At 60.4% G+C, this 18454-nt stretch overlaps 1 protein-coding gene across 1 annotated transcript in view; it reads left to right on the top strand.

Annotated features, from left to right (window-relative positions):
• The window catches only part of EFNA2 (ephrin A2), a 37805-nt gene continuing 19351 nt past the window's right edge, over positions 1–18454 (top strand). Inside the window, exon 1 of the mRNA XM_064637600.1 lies at positions 1–166. Coding sequence (XP_064493670.1) covers positions 45–166 — 122 coding nt within the window. The 5' untranslated portion in view covers positions 1–44. The remainder of the gene's footprint in view (positions 167–18454) is intronic.

Genomic DNA, 18454 nt, shown 5'->3' with positions numbered 1-18454 from the left:
GCCCCGTGAAGCGGCCGGAGCCGCGCCCGCCGCCCGCCGGGACGATGGTGCGCTGCGGGGCGGCCGCGCTGCTCGCCGCGCTCCTCGGCGTCTGCGTCTGGACCGACGAGACCGGGAAAGTTATCTCGGACCGCTTCGCCGTCTACTGGAACCGGAGCAACCCCAGGTGAGCCGGAGGGGGGCGGCGGGGGCGGTCGCGGCGCCCGAGTTCCAGCCGGTGTTTCCCCCCCGCACACACCCGGTGACAGCGGCCGCCGCCGCCCGTGGCGGGTCGGGTCCCGCTCCGACCCCCGGTGGGCTCCGGTGAACGGGCTGGGCGGCCCCGGGGAGGGGGGGGCGGTCTCCGGGGGGTCCCTCTCCCGAAAGTTCCCGCGGGGCCCCGGGCGGGCCGTCCCCGGGGGCTGCGGCAGCGCCGGGAGCATCGCGGGGCGCGTTCCCGGGGGCGGCGGGGGGAGCGGGCGGCGGGCGCTGCGGATCGGCCCCCCCGGCCCCTCCGCGCCCAACTTCGGGGAAGTTCAAGTTCCTCCCCCCGCCCCCCCCCCGTCCCTCTCCCAGGATGAAGATCCTGCGAAAAAAAACCCCAACGAAATCTACCCAAAGCGGCGGGTGCGGCCGCAGGGGGGTCGGAAAAAACGATTTTGGGGGGGAAACGGCAAAATGGGCCTGGGGGGAGGCCTGGGGGGCTCGAGGGGGGCTGAGGGTGTGGGACTGGGGGTGCCCGGCTCCACTGCTCCCGGGTCATTCCCATCCTGGAAGTGCAGTCTCCACAGCTGGCTTCGTTTCCCTGCTCCAGTTTGGAATTATAATTTTTCTGTGTATTCTTTCTCCCCCAGCGTTTTTTTGGGGGGTGAGAGTTTTGTTTCTGTCGTATTTCTTTGTTCATAATACTGAGGAACCAAAAACTGCTGGCAAGTTGGAAGTGGGAGGCATTCTGCTCTGGGAATGCTCAGGTGGTTGGGACCCCCCGGGACCTTCCACCCACCCTGCAGGGACACCCCACGGGGTCTGAATGGGCTCGTTTGTGGGGACACTTATAAAAGACAAAAAAAATTAAGAACCAGCCACTGAACCCCCATTTTCCCCCCAATTCCTCAAAGTTCTCCCAGCCCTGGCAGCGTCCCTGGCAGCAGTGGGGGATGAGCTCTCTGGGTGCTCAGGGGGTGCCGCTGCCCCCAAGGCCTCCAGCTTTGGGCTGCCCCGTTTTCTGGGTCAAACGGGGGGTTCTTTGTCCCCCTCTGTCCCTGCATGAGGAGAGGCCACGGTGTGGCCTGGTCCTCGTTCCCAGCCAGGCAAGGTGGCTCCTCTGGCTCATCCCCTGCTGCGGTGGGAGCTCTGGGAGGGGACCCTCGGTGGCACCTTCTCTCCCTCGATGGCCCCAGTGCTGTCGATAAAGTTCCCGGCTGTGTTTCAGTGCCTGGAGCTGGTGGGACACACACGGGGCTGAGGACCCTCACCAGCACCAGTGTCCACCCAGCCTGCACACGTCCCCTTGGGGGGACCCACTCGTGCCCCTCACGCCGCCCCGAAATCGGGGCGAGCCCGTCCCTTTGTGCCGTGGCGGCGGTGCCTCTGCCACGGGCCGCCCGTGGTGCATATGGATTTTATTATCTCCCTCACATTTTTGTGGGGGATTGTAAGAGCCAGGGAATTATTTTTTTTTATTTTTTTTTTTTTTTTTTTGCCCATTGCGAAGTTTTTGGTTTCGGCTCCTGGTGCTCCCCAGCTCCCACACTTTGGGCTCTTTTCTTTTGTTCCCCCAAATGCCAAACGTGTGTGAGGGCCCCCCCTGGTCAAACTCCCAGGGACGAGGGTGGTTGGGGCGGTGGCTGGGATTTGGCACCCAAGGGTGCCCGTGGCTGGGATTTGGCACCCAGAGGTTCCTGCAGTTGGGATTTGGCACCCAGAGGTTCCTCTGGCTGGGATGTGGCACCCAAGGGTTCCCCTGTGGTGTCGACAGCCAAAAGCAGCCCCTTGGTCGTTGGGTAACGGGCGTCCCGGGACCCGGCAGCGGCGATGGCGTCGGCTCCGTCCCCTTCGCCCCCTCGGAGGCACCGCCGGGAATTTATCCTCAGAAATACATGGTGGATCATTATTCCATATATATATATATATAGTATTATTTTTGAAATCCGCTATTGGCAGGGAAAACATTTTCGAGGGGGGGAAGTAAAATGGAGCGGAGGAAGCGCGAGGGGCTGGGAGGGAAGAGCAGACAATGGCTGGTGGGTTCGGCAGCACGTCCGCAGCGCCTGGCTCCGGGATGTGACCCAAATTCCCCCAATGTGGGAGCGCCCCGTGTCGCCAGCGCTCCCCGCCCGCGCCCTCGGCTCTCGGAATTCGAGGCAATTTATTAGGGGGTTGCAAAGATTGAAATTGCCATTGAGTTTCCTGCCTATTCCCTTTTTCGAACCCAGCGGTGGGTTTATTTTGTCTCTGGAGTTACTACAGGGCTGTCTCATTCTTAAAAATGAAGAAAAACATATCTGTGATTTTTCTGGTCCCTCGTTTTCTTTCTTTCCCTCCCCTCTCACCCCTCATTTAATAAAGGGGAAATCAAAAGGGATTTAAAAAAAAAAAAAGGGGGAAAAAACCCAAGGTTAAAATGCCCTGTTTGAACCCACAGACCTGCTCTGCCGCTAAATGTTTTTCCTCAGGTTTATACAGCAATCTATATTTTATAAAAGACAGGAATAAATCTCATGGTCGATATGATTTGCCCAGATTAGAATAATTCTATATTTCATAATTGGGGCTAAATTAAAAATAAGTGGTACCTCGGGATGCTGCAATTTCCCTGTTCTGGGGAGAGATTGAACCACTCGCTGTGGATTTACAGGTTTATTTTTATTTTTAAACGATTTTGTGCGTACGCGTCGGGAAGAGGTTTGGCTGGCTGGAACTCCTGGGTTATCTGGGAGAAAACGAAGGAGGGCGAACGTAGAATTATATAACAACGGGCTGTTTTGGAGCCGTGTGGAACTGTGGATTTTTGCTCCGTGGCACGTTCGGGGGCTGCCGATGGCCGGTCTCCGGGTGTGGATCCGTTGGCCGTGGCCGGGCCGGTCGTTGGTGCCGGCGCGGTGTGTCCAGGGCGGGACCGTGGGGCCGGACCTGGCACCGTGGGCAGGGGTCTGGCACCGTGGGCAGGGGTCTGGCACTGTGGGCAGGGGTCCATCACGGTGGGCAGGGGTCCGGCACAGCAGGCAGGGCTCTTCCCGCCGTCACTCCGTGTTTTCCGGCTGGTGCTGCGGGAGCCGCTCGCCCGGAGGATTCCGGGCTGGACTTGCCTTGGGATCCAGCGAGGCGCAGAGGGTCGAGCCCGGTGTCCCGGAGCACCCACCATCGCCCAGCAGGTCGGGGTCTCCAGTTTTGGCCCCCCTTGCCCCCCGTGCCGCAGCAGGTTTAGGATGGGTCTCGGTGTCCTACATCCCATCGTGTGACAAAAAAGCAGGGATCTGGGAAAACCTCTGCGCTACGGGGGGAAAGGTCTGTGGGAAGGAGAGACCTCAGAGGGTCCTCAGTCCTGGGATCCTGCCCCACGGCCCTCGGGCTGTTCTGGAAACCCCTGGAAGGCCAAGGAAGGACGGAGGGTTTGGGATTTGTCCCCGTCCCCTGCGCTGCCGACAGCCGGGTGACGGGCAGGGAATCGTCGTTCCCGAATGCCGGTCGGTGTTCCTGCAGCCATCGCTGCCGTGTGCCTGTATCCACAGCAGGAATGTGCGAAGTGCCAGGGCTTTTCCTTCCCCTCTGTGTGGCACAGGTCCCTGTGGCCGGGCGGGATCGTGCCCGTGGCCTGGTTTAATGCCGAGGTCACGGCACTGCCTCCGAACGGTTCTCTGCTGATTTCTGTATTATTTTTCGGTGTGGTTTGTGAGCACAGCTGGGATTTCTGTTCTGCTCCTCTGCACTCCCCAATCCCGGGATCGGGAACCGGAGAAATGGTTTCTAGCAGAGGGATTTGCAGAGCCAGGTGATGCTCAGGGCCAGCGGTGGTGCCAGAGCAGGACTTTGGGGGGCGAGGGGCCCAGGCCACAGTGGGGGTGGGTTTGGATGGTGCTCCCCATCCCATCAGATTTTGTGCCCCTTTTTTCCTGCGTTCCCATCTCCCGGAGCCGCAGCCCCGGTTGCTGCTGCTTTGTCCGAGAGCCCGGAGCGCGGCGGCCGCGGCCAGGGGACATGTGGCCGTGGCCATGACCCACTGACCACCCAGGCCAGAGCCAGCTCGCCCACCCGTGTGTCACGAGGGGCTGTGGCCAGGCCGAGGGCGGCTGCATGTGCCACCATTGAGGGAGCCCAGACGATGCCGGGGTGTTTCCTGCAGGGAATTTGGAGCTGGCGAGCGGTGGCCGAGTGGGAGGGCTCGGCTCAGGGGGAGCCCACCCCTGTCTCTGTGCTGGGGCTCTTTGGGTCAGCCCCGAAGTGGAGCTGGATCCCAAAACCTCCGTGTCCCAAATCTGGCTGGGACCTTTGTGGTCACCCCCATCCCTCTGTGTTCCCCATCCCTGTGTGTCCCTCTCCACTCCCATGGGCATCACACCGGGGTCTGCACCAGCCTCTGGAAGAAACACGCCCTGTTCCCCCTTTGGAGCGATTTTAGTGGGAATTGTATCCCTGGCACTCGGGTTGTTCCCGTGCCCCCACCGGGCCGTGTCCCCTCTGGAGGTGCCGGGGTGGTGCCGGGGGTCGGGGTGTGCCGGCGCTCGGCCGCATCCTGCGCAATTCCTGCTCTTTTAGTTTTCCTCGCTCCGCTCTCCCTTTGTGCCGAGATCACTCCCAGCCCTTCCCACCCCTCTTTTCCAGCCCGTTAAGCCGTGTTAGCTATTCCTCACCAGCCCAGGGCTGCGGCGAGTGGTTAATGGAGAGCAGACACCGCCGGGCCGGCGTCGCTGACAGGATTCTCTCTCCGTGCCCGTCTCCGTCTCCGCCTGTCCCTTTCCAGGGACCGCAATTACATTCCCTGCTGGTTGCACATTTGGTATCCAAATGCCGGCCATGCGCCGCATCCTAATGCGAGGATGGGCTGGGGGCGAGCGGAGCTGCCGCAGGGTCGGGCGCTCCCCGGGACCCCCCGTGTGTCCCGGGGTGTCCTGCTGGGGGGACACACAGAGGGTGGGGAATGGGAACGGTCCAGGGGGTGAGAGATGCCCTCGGGTCCCCTGGAAAGCTTCAAAAGTGCTGCTGTGTATAGAAATACACGCATATTTATATACATATATATTTATATACATATATATTTATATACATATATGTATTGTATTTGTATATATTTCTGTTTCTTTGTAGGTGTGGGTGTTTATAGGGCCCCCCACGTAAACACACTTTACACACACAAATAATCCAGTGCCAAACACCCTCCGTGTTCCTCCGTGCGTGGCTGTGCCACCCTTGTGTGACATTCACCTGGAATTCCTACCTGGGCACTCTGGGATATACCTGGGTGTGGGTTTACCTGGCTCTAGGCACAGGTTTGTCTGTCTGTCCAGCTGTGTCCGTCCCACGTGCCGTGGCTGGAGCTGTACCTGCCTGTGCTTGACAAGGTTCAGCTGCTGGGTTGGCTGGAAAATTGCAGCAATTGTTCCTTAAATAGCTCCTCGTTCCTGATGGTGACAATTTCGGTTCTTTTGTGTTAGATATTAATCATGATTTTTGAGGCTCTGTTTTGATCCAAGCTGGTTTTCCCCACTCGGGGCAGAGATCCTGCCCTGCTTCCTTGGATTTAATGGGATTTATGGAAGGTGAGCAGCTCGGGGTGCTGTTACCTTCAACCCCTAAAGGGAGTTTAAATTCCTTTTCCCCCTTTGCCACCACCCAACGCTCATCCCAGTGTCTGGGCGCTTCCCTCTGCCTGGAGCATCATCCCAAGAGCAGGACCAGCCCTGGTTTGGCCTCTGTGGGTGTGGGGAAGCCGGATCATCCTTGGACTCGATGGTCTTGGAGCTCTTTTCCAACCCAAACGAGTCCATGATCCTCTGGGGCTGGAGAAGCACCAGGGTGAGCCGTGGGCCACCACGGCTGCTTTGGCCTTTGCCAAGTGAATCCTGGAGGCACCTCAGGGACACCCCGGAGCCGGGGCTGCGTTTGGGGGTGTTCTGTGTGGACACAGACTCTTTGCCACCAGCCCAACCCTCCCCTTGGGGATCCCTTTGGGGATCCCTTTGCTGTTCCCACCAGCTGGGTGGGAGCTGCGTTGGGGGGCCGGTGCCCGTGGGGTGTGCGATGTGCCAGGGCCGGTTTGATCCCAGCGGGAAAACTGGGAAGGGCCGAGGCTGAGCGCAGGCAGTGGGATGGAGCCGTGTCCCAGCTCCGTCCCAGGCTGTTCCCGGGTGGTCACAGTGTTGTTATTTATTTATTTCTCCTCCCTCGCTCCCCCTTGGCTTGTTGCTGCCGCTGTGCCTGGGCTGCTAAAGAGCTTCCCATTGTTCCGCAGCTAATTACCTCCTAATGAGGCTCCCGGCTCAAAAGCCGGCCGGGAGTGGGGGCTGTGGGGGGGACTGGAGGGGCTGTGCTCAGGGGGTGAGGGCAGGGCTGGGGTCACCGCCAGGGTCACCAGCGGGGTCACCGCCAGGGTCACTGCTCCCCCCGGGATCACCCGCTGGCTTCGGCAGTGGGGACATCCATGGCCATGGAGCTTCATCCCAAAGGGAGGCTGGGAAATGACTTTGCCAAAATTCCCGCAATGAGCACCAAACCCGGGGAGAAAGGAATGCCCCGTGGGTTTTGTCCAGGTGGGACTGAGCTGGTGCTCAGCACGAAGCCTGGGAGTGTTCCCAGTGAATCCCTTGGTGTGACGCCTCCCCCCCAACCCTGTCTGGGATGTGTCACCTTCGGGGCACATCCTTCATTTTGGAAGTGGCTTCAGGCAGGGTTCCTCAAAGCTCATCCCGTCCATGTGCTGGATAAATCCTGCTCTGCTTCCCCTTCCCTCTTGACCTTATCCCATCCCAACCTTATCCCATCCCTGGGCAAGAGGCTGGGATGAGCCCTGAGCCCTGAATGGGGTTCACCCCTTGGGCTGGAGGGAGCCAGGCAGTGTCAAGGAGGGTCCTGCTCCCCCATGGGACACGGAGCAGAACTTTGGGTTCCACACCCCAGATCCTGTCTCTGCCCCTGGAATTGTGCATGTCCCTCGGGGCGGTGGCAGCTCCTGTGGCTCCTCCATGTGCTGGATGGCAATGCCACAGAACGTGCTGGGGGGAAAAGAGGATCCTTCTTCAGAGGGATTGGGAAGGCCCCCCCTGCCTCAGCCCCGCTCCGATTGAAGCCCACCCTTGTGTCCCCACACAGGATTGGGGAGGCCCAAACTTCAGAGGGGGACGAAGCACTCAAAGCCACAACAGTGGGGAAAAATATTCCAAAGGAGGAAAACTCACTCCCTGGAATAATAATGAAGATGAGGGAATGAGTTCCAGTGCCTGGGGCAGGGAGGGGTCTCAGAGGGAGCCCGTCGGAGGGGATGGAATTGTGGAGGCAGGAGAGGTACTGAGCTGGACCCCCAGTTTTGGGGTCGCCCCTGTCCTGCCCAGCTTGCCCATGGATCAATCTCCGGCTGCGGCAAATCCCGGGATTGATTGTGCTTGGTCTGGTGAAGCCAATCGGCACCAGGACCTGTGCTCCTGTCCCAGGTCCCGCTTGGATCCATTCAGCATTTTCCTTTGGGTCATTCACGGAGGGAGAGGGATTCGGAAACAGGGATTTAGGCTCCATTTCCTTTTTCAATTCCTCCCCCTTTTAAATTTTTCCTTCCCAAGGCGCAGTGGAGCGGAGGAGCAGAGAGCGGTGCTGCTGCTGGGGGAGGGACGGCCACAGGGCTGAGCCGTGTCCTGGGGGGGCTGTGCCATGGTGGGATCCCGTGGGATACACCTGTGCCGTGGTGGGATCCTGTGGGATACACCTGTGCCGTGGTGGGATCCCGTGGGATCCACTTGTGCCGTGGTGGGATCCTGTGGGATACACCTGTGCCATGGTGGGATCCTGTGGGATACACCTGTGCTGTGGTGGGATCCCGTGGGATACACCCGTGCCGTGGTGGGATCCCATGGATACATCCCTGCGCTCCCTCAGCACATCAGCTCTTCCCAACCTGCCAGTTTTGTGCTTTCGTTGACATCTCCCCCCGGCCTGGCCTTGTTTTTGTGGGATTTCCCAGTTTTCCCTGGAGCCGTGACCCCGGGCACACACGGCACAGACGCCGGCACTGCCCGCGCCGTGTCGGTCCCGCCGAACACCCACCTGGCACCACCACCACCACCCGGAGCTGCTGCTGCCCGTGGGTGCGGCAGGGAGTCTGCTGGCATCGGTATTCCCAGCACCGGTATTCCCATCACCAGTTTTCCCAGCACCGGTATTCCCAGCACCGGTATTCCCAGCACCGGTATTCCCACCGCCGGTATTCCCAGCACCGGTATTCCCACCGCCGGTATTCCCACCACTGGTATTCCCAGCACCGGTATTCCCACCACTGGTATTCCCCCCGCGCTGCCGAAGCGTCCCCAGGATCCCCGGAGTTCCAAACCGTCGCTCGGTCCCTCTTTATTTGACTGCAGGAATGGGGTTTTTATTTCATCTCCTTCCCCTTCTTCCCCGAAAAACCCCAGGAACCCAGCTTCGGATTTCAGATTTTTTTGTGTCAAATCCAGACCTCTCCTGGCCCCGATTCCCAGCGCCATTGACTTCGGGGGAAAAAGGGGGAATAAATGGGAACACGGGTTTTTATTGACCCAGAATGGGGAAGCCCCATTCCATCCCCAGCCTCTTCCTCCTCCCACCACATCCCAGTTGTCTCCTATATCTGTTTCCTTGGCGTTCAACCGAATTTCCCTGGAAATATTTTGCTGTTTCCCCCCCGTGCAACCAAGTTTTGTTGGATTTTTTTTTTTTTCCCCCTGCAGAAGAGGAGGAATTATCCGTCTCGGTTTATTTTTCCTTGAACATTACACGGGAGCAAAACTCACCCATGTGCTGGGAAAGAGATAAAGTGTTTAGACAGCAAATACAAATATTCGGAGCACTCAGCCCAGCTACAGCTATTCCTGCCAGGATTCTGGATTCCGTGCCGTGTCTTCTAGGGGGGTTTTATTTAGACTGTCTTATTTTTTCTATTTATCAAAAGCCCTGTTTATATTTGCAGTAAAATCAAATCAGCCTGACCCTGTAGAGAACTCGAAAAATCCCAATTCTTTCCTTTTCCAATCCTGTTTCCACTGAGGAAGAAAGCCCCTGGACCTCGTGCCCTGCACAAAATCCAACCGCGACGGGATTATTCCGGCGGCTGAGCTTCTCCGCAGGCGCTGGGACGGCGCCGGCTCCGCGCCCGCCCCCCACAAACCGGGATGTGGGGACGCTCCTGTGGAGGTGGGGATGGAGTTGGAGCCCCCGGGGGGTTCCCGTGGGGTCCGGGGGGGGGGCACAGGGCCCCTCGTGCCGCAGGTTCCAGCTGCTGGGGTTTATTATTTTGATTTTATTTTAATACTAAGTTAATCTGAATGCTGCTCCTCGGCTGCATCCCGGTCTCCCGTCAGCATCCCGGTCCCGCTGGGGACCCCGTGGATGTCACTGTCCCCCTGTGCTGGGTGCTGGTGCCGTCAGGAGCCCAGGAAGCTCTTTTCCAGCCGGCTCGATAATCCCAATTATTATCTGGATTCTCGATCAGGGTTGCTTATTAAACTTGGCACCGCTGGCTTTGCCGTTCCGGCCGCCTGCCTCGGCAGAGGGATTTATCTGCTGCCGGCTCGGGAAGGAAATTGAGTGGAAAAACGCGGGGCAGAGCCCCCCGGGACGGGGAGGGGGGCCGGGGGTACTCGGCTTCCGAAGGGCCGGGAATGCCGGGACAGCCCCGACGGATCCGGGGCGATGCCGGGGCGGGATGGTGGAGCCGCCTGGGCCGTGTCCGTGTGTCCGTTTCCATCTGTCCGTCCCCACCCTGTGCCGGTGGCACGACCCTGTTCCGGGATGGGCGTTTTTATTCCCAGGTTATTTTGGAATGGTCAGTGCTTTAATATGGTGCATCAGTGTTACTGAAGCGTCGCTATTTTCCCTTTTCCCTGAAACCTGAGGGACCCCTTCTCAGCCCTTCTCCCGCCTCATCCCAGCTTTTCCTGCATCCATGCCTTTCTTGCTTCCCATCCCACAAACCTCCCTGGTTTGCTCACTGACCCTTCTTCTTGCATTTCTCCCACAAACTGTGCTTTATTTTCACCCCACATGGTACCAGAGCCGCCCGAGCCCGAGCCAATGTGTCGACCCTTCCAAAGGGGCTTTTCCCAAATTTCATCCCGTTCTCAGAGCAGTCATGTAGAACATCCAGGGGAGCAGGGTGGGAGGTTGGAGAGGTGCTGCTGGAGAAGGTGCTCTCCCGGAGAGTTTCCCTCCCTCCTGGTGTTTGGATGTTTCATTTTTCCCGTTGTTCTGCTCCGCTTTTTCCTGCCCTTCCACCATTTTCCTGCATTTAAAAAAAAACGGCTTCAAACCCTGTAGCTGGAATTCCCTCTGTCTGTGTGTCCAGCCACTCTCCCGCCCCTGTGTGAGCTCCCTGCTCCCGGGATCCCTGTTTTAGGGTGGGGGCTGTGCCATGTCCCAGGGACTGTCCCATTGTTGTCCGGGCGCTGTCGGATACAGCACCAGCACACAGGAATTCTGGCACCAGCTCTGGCTGCAGTGCTGGTCAAAATGGTGCTCCCATTTGTTTCCAACCCAGAATCCAAGGCTGTTTGGAATGGAAATGGCTTCTGGCTCCAGACCCCATCCAATGCCGTCTCCGTTGGATCTCTGTGGGGTCGCAGGGATTGGTTTGACCAGAGCCGGGGGGGTCCCGAGTGGAACATTGGGGTTGTTCCCCACTCCACAGCCTGGCATCGCTCCTGGCCCCGTGAGGTTGGATTTAAGGCTGAATTGGGAGGATTGGGAACAGGTTTGGGAACAGGGATCACCTTCTGCAGCAAGGTGTGTGCTCCGGAGGCAGCATCCAGCCCAGCCAGTGCTGGCATTCCTAACACTCATCGCCACCAGTGACCTTCGTCTTGGACCAGCTCCCAGCTTTCCCTGCCTGCCATTCCTGGCGCTCCCAGCTCTCCCTGCCCTCCCTGCCTGCACCTCTCTCTGTGGTAGCTCCTGGGGTCGGTGGCCCTGAGTTCCAGCCACCCAACTGCTGCCTCTCCGGGCTCATCCCGCCGCCATCCGCAGTTGTTTGTTCTCCCTTGGTTGTTCCCGACGCTCTCTCCGGTGTTGGGATATGGAGTGCCGGCAGTGGGAGGTGTTGGGGGCTTGGTGTCCCCTAGACAGCCAGGATCTGGGCTCCAGGAAAACCTGGTCTCCATTTCAGAGCTGATTAATAATAATAATAATAGTAATGATAATAATAAATCATGATGTTGTGTTTTACAATAGAAAGCTTTGGATCAGGAGCAGGGACGCTCATCCTGTGAGCTGGGGCGATCCTGGATCCGGCTTCCAGCTCATTACAGGGAGACAAATGGCTTCTCCCTCCCCCAGCCTCAGTTTCTCCGTGGGTAAGGTGAGGATCTCTGCCAGGGGCTAAATTAGGGAATTAATATTGGTAGAGTGATTGAGAGATGGAAAAGGACATGGCTGTCAGAGCGCCCGGCCCCGGGAATTTCTGCTGGGAGCAGTGTCGGTGGTGTTGGCAGAGAAGCCCCTTCTTTGTGTCCCCGGAGCCCAGGGCTCCACGAGGAGGGACTGGAGCCCCCCAGCTCCTTCCACACTGGTCTGGGGTCCGTGTGGGGACACGGTGGCTCAGATCCATGGCTGGGTCGGGCGTGCATCCTGCATCCAGGTGGTTTGGCAGTGCCGGAGCCCAATTTATTCCAGCCTCTTCCACCCTGTCCCTGCCCCAAAATCCCGGTGTCACCGAGTCCCCGGTTCCTGCCGGCAGCCCCGTTCCCACGGGAAGGGAATCCAGCTGGATGGATCTTTTCTGTTTTTCCTTAGACATTGTAATATTTGTTCCACGTTATAAATCACTGCCCAGCTCCGTGTGCAGGGAGGATTTCTGGGCGCAGGTGGGAGGGACGCGGCTCCCGGGACCTGCTGGAAGGGGTTTGTGGTGACGGTGTCGCAGCGGGGAGAGGGCTGGGGATCCCTCCTGGGGATGGGATGGGAGTGGGATCAGTCCTTGGGGAGGGATGGACCCGGCTGGGCTGGCTGAGCTCGGGACACATCGGTGATGCCACTTGGGTTTTATCTCTGTGCTGGAAGGGGCTGGAATGGCGGCACTGGCAGGTCACACCCCAGACGGGGGATAAGCCAAAAAATGAGGTTCCAAGGCCTTTTCCAACCAGTTTAAATCCTGGGAAGGTCTTGCTTTCTCCCCGCAGCCGACAGTGTCACGCTGGGAATGTCGCTGGGGATGTGGGAATGCCTCCAGGCAGCTGCTGACAAAGGTGACCCCGGAGCCAGGGGGGCCAGGGGGTGTCGGGTGCGTGGTGAGGACGGAGGACAGGGATGGGATGGGGATGCCCAGCCTTGGGGAGACCCAGCCGGGGCTCTCCCTGCTCCCCGGGGGCTGGGATGGCTCCAGGGGGATTTTCCCTGCACCAGCACTGCCCGCAGCAGCACAAACGAACCAAGTAATTGGCAACATGGAAATATTTTGTGCTCATTAGGCAGCGGGAAGCGGCGGGTGAGGAAGCAGCGGGTGAGGAAGGGGGTTCTCCGGCGGTGTCCTCAGGAGTGGTGCTCTCCAGAGGCATTCCCAGGGGCTGCTGGTGACCCAAACCCCACTGTCTCCTGGCTGGGAACCAGGGCTGGGAGCACGGTGTGGAAGCCCCCTGGGATTGGGGGCTGGCAGTGGGAAGCCCCCCTGCCCTGGGGAGTGGAGGGGCCGGGTCCTGGCATGATGTGATCAGGAACCCCGTGTGTTGGGAACAAGAGCAAACCACGGGAGCAGTGGGGTCCCAGCCGCTGTCTGGGGGGGGCTGGGACCGTCACCCCACATTTTCTCCTAATTACCATAAATCCCAGGGGTTAAACGTGGTGACATCGGGTCTCAGCAGCTGCCTTGGAGCTCCCCGGCCCCGGCACTGCTGGTTCCCAGGAGCAGCGTCACGGGGGAGCCCCGGGGGGCTCGGTGTCCCCTCCGCCCCCAGCACAGCACAGGAGAGCAGCGGGAGCAGGGGGCGATCCCTGAGGACCCTGTCCCTGCTCGGGGGGTCCCGGCGGGGTCCCCCCACCATCCCCAGCCCCGAGCACGTGCCGGCGGTGCCGGGCCCCGGCGCTGCCCCCGGCGCGGCGCGGGGAGCCCAGCGGTGCCGCAGGCGGGGGAAGCTTTATGGCTGTAGTTAAAGGGACTTTATGATATTGTATCTGAACAATTGCCGGCTATTATCCGGATCGATGCCGCGGGATTGAGACGCCGGCTGATAACCCAGGCAGGGCTCTAATCGCTTTTAAACCGCGCAGGGTCGGTGGTGCTTTCCATAAAACCCCTCGGCGGTTCCTGTTTTAACTTCCTGCCCCTGGGACCGGTGGGCTTTTCCCCCAGGACGCCCCATTTTGGGGTCCTGGTTTGTCCCCGTCTGTCTCACTGCCCTGGGTGGGGACTGGGATGCTGAGAGCCGGCACTGAGGTGGTGGGGTGCTGGGATCCAGCTGTGGGGGCTCCAGGGTGCCCAGCACTGCTGTGTCCTGCCCTGCTTAGGAGTGAGGGGCAGATTTTGGGGTCCCCTTCCCACCTTTGGCTGGCAGTGACCGTGGGTGAGTCACGTCACCTCTGTGCACTTCATTTTCTGCAGCTGTGGAATGAGGACAATGATACCTTTCCCACCTCGCAGAGGGGTTGGGAGGCTTAATTAGTTAATGTTCGTAAAGTGCTTTGAGGATTAATTAATATTGTGACTCTAATTTTTTCCGATGGTGAAACGCCACTTAAATATCTCCGTGCCGGTTCCTTCCTCCCTGACCCTGTAAAGCAATTCCACCTGGGAATGTCACTGGTCTCTGCAGGAGCCATGCGACCCCATCCCTGCTAGGTGTCATCTCCCAGTGCTGAACTGGGAGCCACTGGGGACAGGAGGCCCCAGGGTTGGTTGCCAATGCCCCAGGGCTGTCCCAGAGTGTGGGATGTGGCTCCCAGCGTGTCCACCCTGGCCGATCCTCTTTGGCCAGGCTCTCCCTGCTGGAAGCCATTCCTTTGTTGGGATTATGCTGCTCTCACCTCCCTGTGACACTGCTCGTCCCTGCCCAGCCTGCCCAGGCAGCCCCATCCCCGCAGGCTCGACCTGCTGGGATGCTCCTGTGGGAATCTGCCCCCAGCAAATCCGCATCCTGTGTCCGATCCTGTCCAGCGTTTGGGGCTGGGAGGGGGCTGGGAGGCCAGGCTGGGGGTGGCTGGTCCCCGGTGGGCTGGGAGTGCTGTGCTGGGCACGAGCCAAAGCACTGGGCAGCTGTCGGCCCAATCCCGGCTTTCCCGGGGGAAAGGAGCCGTCGGGATCACACCTGTGCGGGATGTGGCTGGCAGGCGCAGGAGGGCACGTCCCGATGTCTCCGTTCCCGAGTGCCATTAGTGGGATCGCTGACAGGCAGGTTTGCTGAGATGGTTTCTCAGCAGCAGCTCTGCTCCGTCGCGCTCCCCTGCTCCCTCCCGCTCTGCTGCGGGGACAGAGGGCAGGGGGACAGGGGAGGGGTCCCCGCGATGGCAGTGCCATCCCCCGGCCCTCTGGGGTGTGAAACCCGGGATTAGCTCAGCTCCGACGCCGGGAGGGTCCCGGGAGTCCCTGGCCCAGCACCAGGTTTGCTGCTGGGAGCAACCAGGGGAGGAGCTGAGCGTGTGTCCCAGCTCTGGGTGACCTGCAGGATCGCAGCCACCGGCACTGGCACAAACTGGCCGTGCTGGAGATGAGTGAATTCCAGAGGGGCTGCTGGGAGGGAGCTGGCAGGGGGACCACGTGGTTCTGACCGGGGTGGGCTGACGGGATACGATGGAGCCCCCAGGGCTGGAGAATCAGGGATGGCAGGAGAAACCCCAGTTACAGAGCCCTGGAGGGAACTGGGACCCGCCGTGGGGTGAGGGAGAGGAGGAGGGAGGTCTGGGGGCAGCCACCATCCAGTGCTCCCTGGAGCTGCTGAGTGGAGCTGGAGAAGGAGCATCTGGGCTGGGAGGGGATGAGCCAGGAGGCCCTGGTGCTGCTCGATGGCTCCTGGCCCTGGTCAGTGGTTCCTGTCCCTGGTCAGTGGCTCCTGTCCCTGGTTGTCACCAAGCTCTGGTGGTGTGATGAGAGGCATGTGCAGGGTCTCACTCCCAGCTCCTCCTCGGGGTTTGGGACAGGACAGACCGACGTCAGCGTCCCCGCGCCCGGACCCTGCTCCGTGCCGTTAATAACATCCCGGCAATTAATCTGGAACTAATGCAACGATAAAAATAACCCGCTGTCCTTCCGCAGCGCCGCATCCCACGAGCTCAGAGGTGTTTAAAACCCATTTATCGCCGGATCCTGCCGCCAACCCGGCAGTGGGGTGCCCGGGGTGGCACCGGAGGCCGCGGGGCTGTGATCAGGGTTTCCATCCCTGACCCTCTCCCTGCCTTCTGCGAGGTGTGAACCGCCCCAGCTCCCTCCAGTGCAGAGACTGGTTTACCAAGTGCCAGGTTTTAAATAATCTAAATTACATGAATATTTTATTTTTCTTCTTTCTAGAGTTGTGGAATTCCCAGGGGTTGGTTTTCAGGCTTTTCTCCGTAATGGAGGAGCAGGAACGTGTTCTTTTAATGGTAATTGAGATTCTTGCATCATTGCAGGACTTGGAAGCTGGATTGGCTTTAAATAACAGGAGTGTGGGGGAATTCAGGTTCTTGCTCCTCAAATGGGTTTCTGAGGTTTTTGGGTGGTTTTCTTCACTCTCACAGAGGTTGGAGGGCCTGGAAAGCCCCATCCCACTGCCCTGGGAACCGTCCCCAAAGCAGGAGGTGACTTGAGGGGGTGACAGGGACCCTGTGGATGGTGGTGTCCTTCAGGAGACCTCTCAGGAATGGCGTTGGGGGTGACCTTCGTCATGCACCCCATCACTGGAGCTGCCAGCCAGTCCTTTCCCAGCCCGTGTGCACCCGGATGTTGAAGCTGGATCCTCCCAGACTGAGGTTTGGGGCTTTTATTTTTGGCTTTGTTACCTTCTGCCTGGCACAGTGAGCACCCAGTTGGGGGGACACCCGTGGGCACCCACCCAGTCCTGCTGCAGGGGTGCTGGTGGAGCAGGCACGGGGAGGGGTCGGTGTCCCTCCTTTGCCAAGCAAGACACGGGGATGGTTCTGGAAGGATGAGGATGAGCAGGATGAGGATGGCAGGGGGTGAAGCTTGGCCGCTGTGCCCGGGGGTCCCGTCACTGCGAGTCCCAAAACTGTTGTGGAATGAGCCGGCCCTGTGCCCTCCCTGTCCCCCCAGGGTGGATCCCGGCTCCGTGGGCACAGCGCGGCGCTGGCAGGGCCGGTCCCACCACAGCCGCTGTGGGGTGGTGGAAGGGGCTGCCGAGCACTTTCTGGTTGGGGGAAGCGGTTTCCGGCTGCTGGGGAAACATCTGGATCCAATTCCCGCCCCACGTGCAGCCGGCTGGGCCGGACCCGCTGCTCCTGCGCGGCGTGACGGGAGTGGCTTTGCTGCAGAGGGACCCACCGGGTCCCTGTCCTGGGGTGAGGAGCCCCACGTTGTGTCCCCATCCCACTGAGAACCCTCCTGTGACAACCCCATCCCACCAGGAGCCCCACCACTGCATCCCCATCCCGTTAGGAGTCCCCTCCACTGCATTCCCATCCCGCTGGGAGCTCCCCTGCTACGTCCCCATCCCACCAGGAGCCCCGCCATCCTGCCCTGGGGCTCCCCTTGCCCCCGTGGCATCGCCCGGGGCCATCAGTGCCCGTCCCCCGGTGTCCTGCTGCCCCGTCCCGGCCGGGGGTGGGGGGAGCCGCTGCCCGCCCATGCCTTTTGTCAGCCTCAGAGAAGTTGACCTTGACGCGCGCTGGAAGAGCCCTGCAGCTAATCGTGTTAGAGGTGTCTGACTGCGGCTCGCGCCGCTCTACCTGAGCCGCATCAGCAACGGGGCCGCGGCGGGCTCGGCGCCCCGGCTCAATAATTGATGCGTTTTTCTCAGCTCCCCCTTCCGTGAAAGGAAACCCAAGTGCTGGGATGGATGGCAGGGCCGGGAGGGTGGGACGGGAATGAGGATGAGGATGGCGAGGGGTTGGGTGCCGGGTGGGACGCTCGGGGATGGGGATGGGGATGTGCCGAGGGTGCTCCACAGTCACGTGGAGAAATGGGGCGGTGGGAGCGGCCCCTTGGGTGCCCTCCTGCTCTGTCCAGCTCCCTCCCCATGGCAAGACCCTAGAGGCACTACATTTCCACCCGCTTTCTTTGGGAATCTCTGCAGAAACCCTCCAAACCTGCCTTCCCGTGGGAGCACTGAGCATCCTCACACCGAGCATCTCCCTTTTCCTTGGGAGCATCTCCTGCTCTGGAGGTGGGCACAGCCCCCTCGATGCCCCCACCACACGCCCCTTGGCCGCCCCTGCTCTCACCTGGATCCCCATCACTCGGCCACCCTGGACCCCACAGAGGGGACTCTGGCCCCAGGTGCCCCCCGGCTCATCCCCCTGCACCAGGCAGAGCTGTTTTTGCCTCCATACAACCCTTCCTCCCTGCCTCCCCCCTTTTTTCCCCCTTTCCCCTCTTAGGCGAGCACGCAGGGAAGGGGAGAGATTTTAACCTTCTGCCTGGAACCAATTAAAAAGGTCTTTCCACAGAGACGAAAGTGCTCGTGCACCTTTGTGTGCTGCGAGCGGGGGGAAGAAAGCAGAGGCGGCCTTTGAAGGGGGGATGAGGTCCCTCCGCTGGGACCCCTCCGGGCTTTCAAAGCCTGCGTTATTTCTTTATTTTTAAATAGCCAAATTAAAGTGCCTCCCGCTTCCTCCCCTCCCCGCTCCACATCGCGCACGTGGCCCCCGCCAGCCGGGGGGGGGGATGAGGGCGGGGGGCACAGCTGGTCCAGTGTGGGGTCTTCTGGGCGTGGATGGGGTCTGGGCACCCCAAAAGCCAGCTGGGACCCCGCTGGGATGGGGCAGAGCATCCCTCCTTCCTGCTGGGGTTGCAAAGGCCAGCGGTGGGAGGCAGAGGGACCTGCTGGGGGTGCTGAGGGGTCCTGGCTGAGCCAGAACAGGGGCACGCTGGGCCCCTGTCCAGGGCAGCCCCCCTCTCACCCCAGCACAGCCCCCCAGCCAGGGCAGCCCCCTTGCTCACCCAGCACAGCCCCCACCCCACCCGCCGCCCCTTGAACTCAACCAGCCGAACGCATGAGTGGGTTTCTTCAAAGGGCCCCCCGAGCCCCGTCCCCCCCGTGCCCGCCGCCCCCTCCCCAGCCCCGTAAGCCCCCTCTGAAAGGGCCGCAGAACAAAGCACAGGAAGGGATTCCGGTGGTTTCCGCACGGACCTGAATGTGGAGCCGCTCAATGGAAGCGGAGCCGG

This window comes from Pseudopipra pipra, chromosome 27 (genome assembly GCF_036250125.1).
Source record: "Pseudopipra pipra isolate bDixPip1 chromosome 27, bDixPip1.hap1, whole genome shotgun sequence".
Taxonomy (NCBI): Eukaryota; Metazoa; Chordata; class Aves; order Passeriformes; family Pipridae; genus Pseudopipra; species Pseudopipra pipra.
This window is presented reverse-complemented; position numbering and strand designations above follow the sequence as displayed.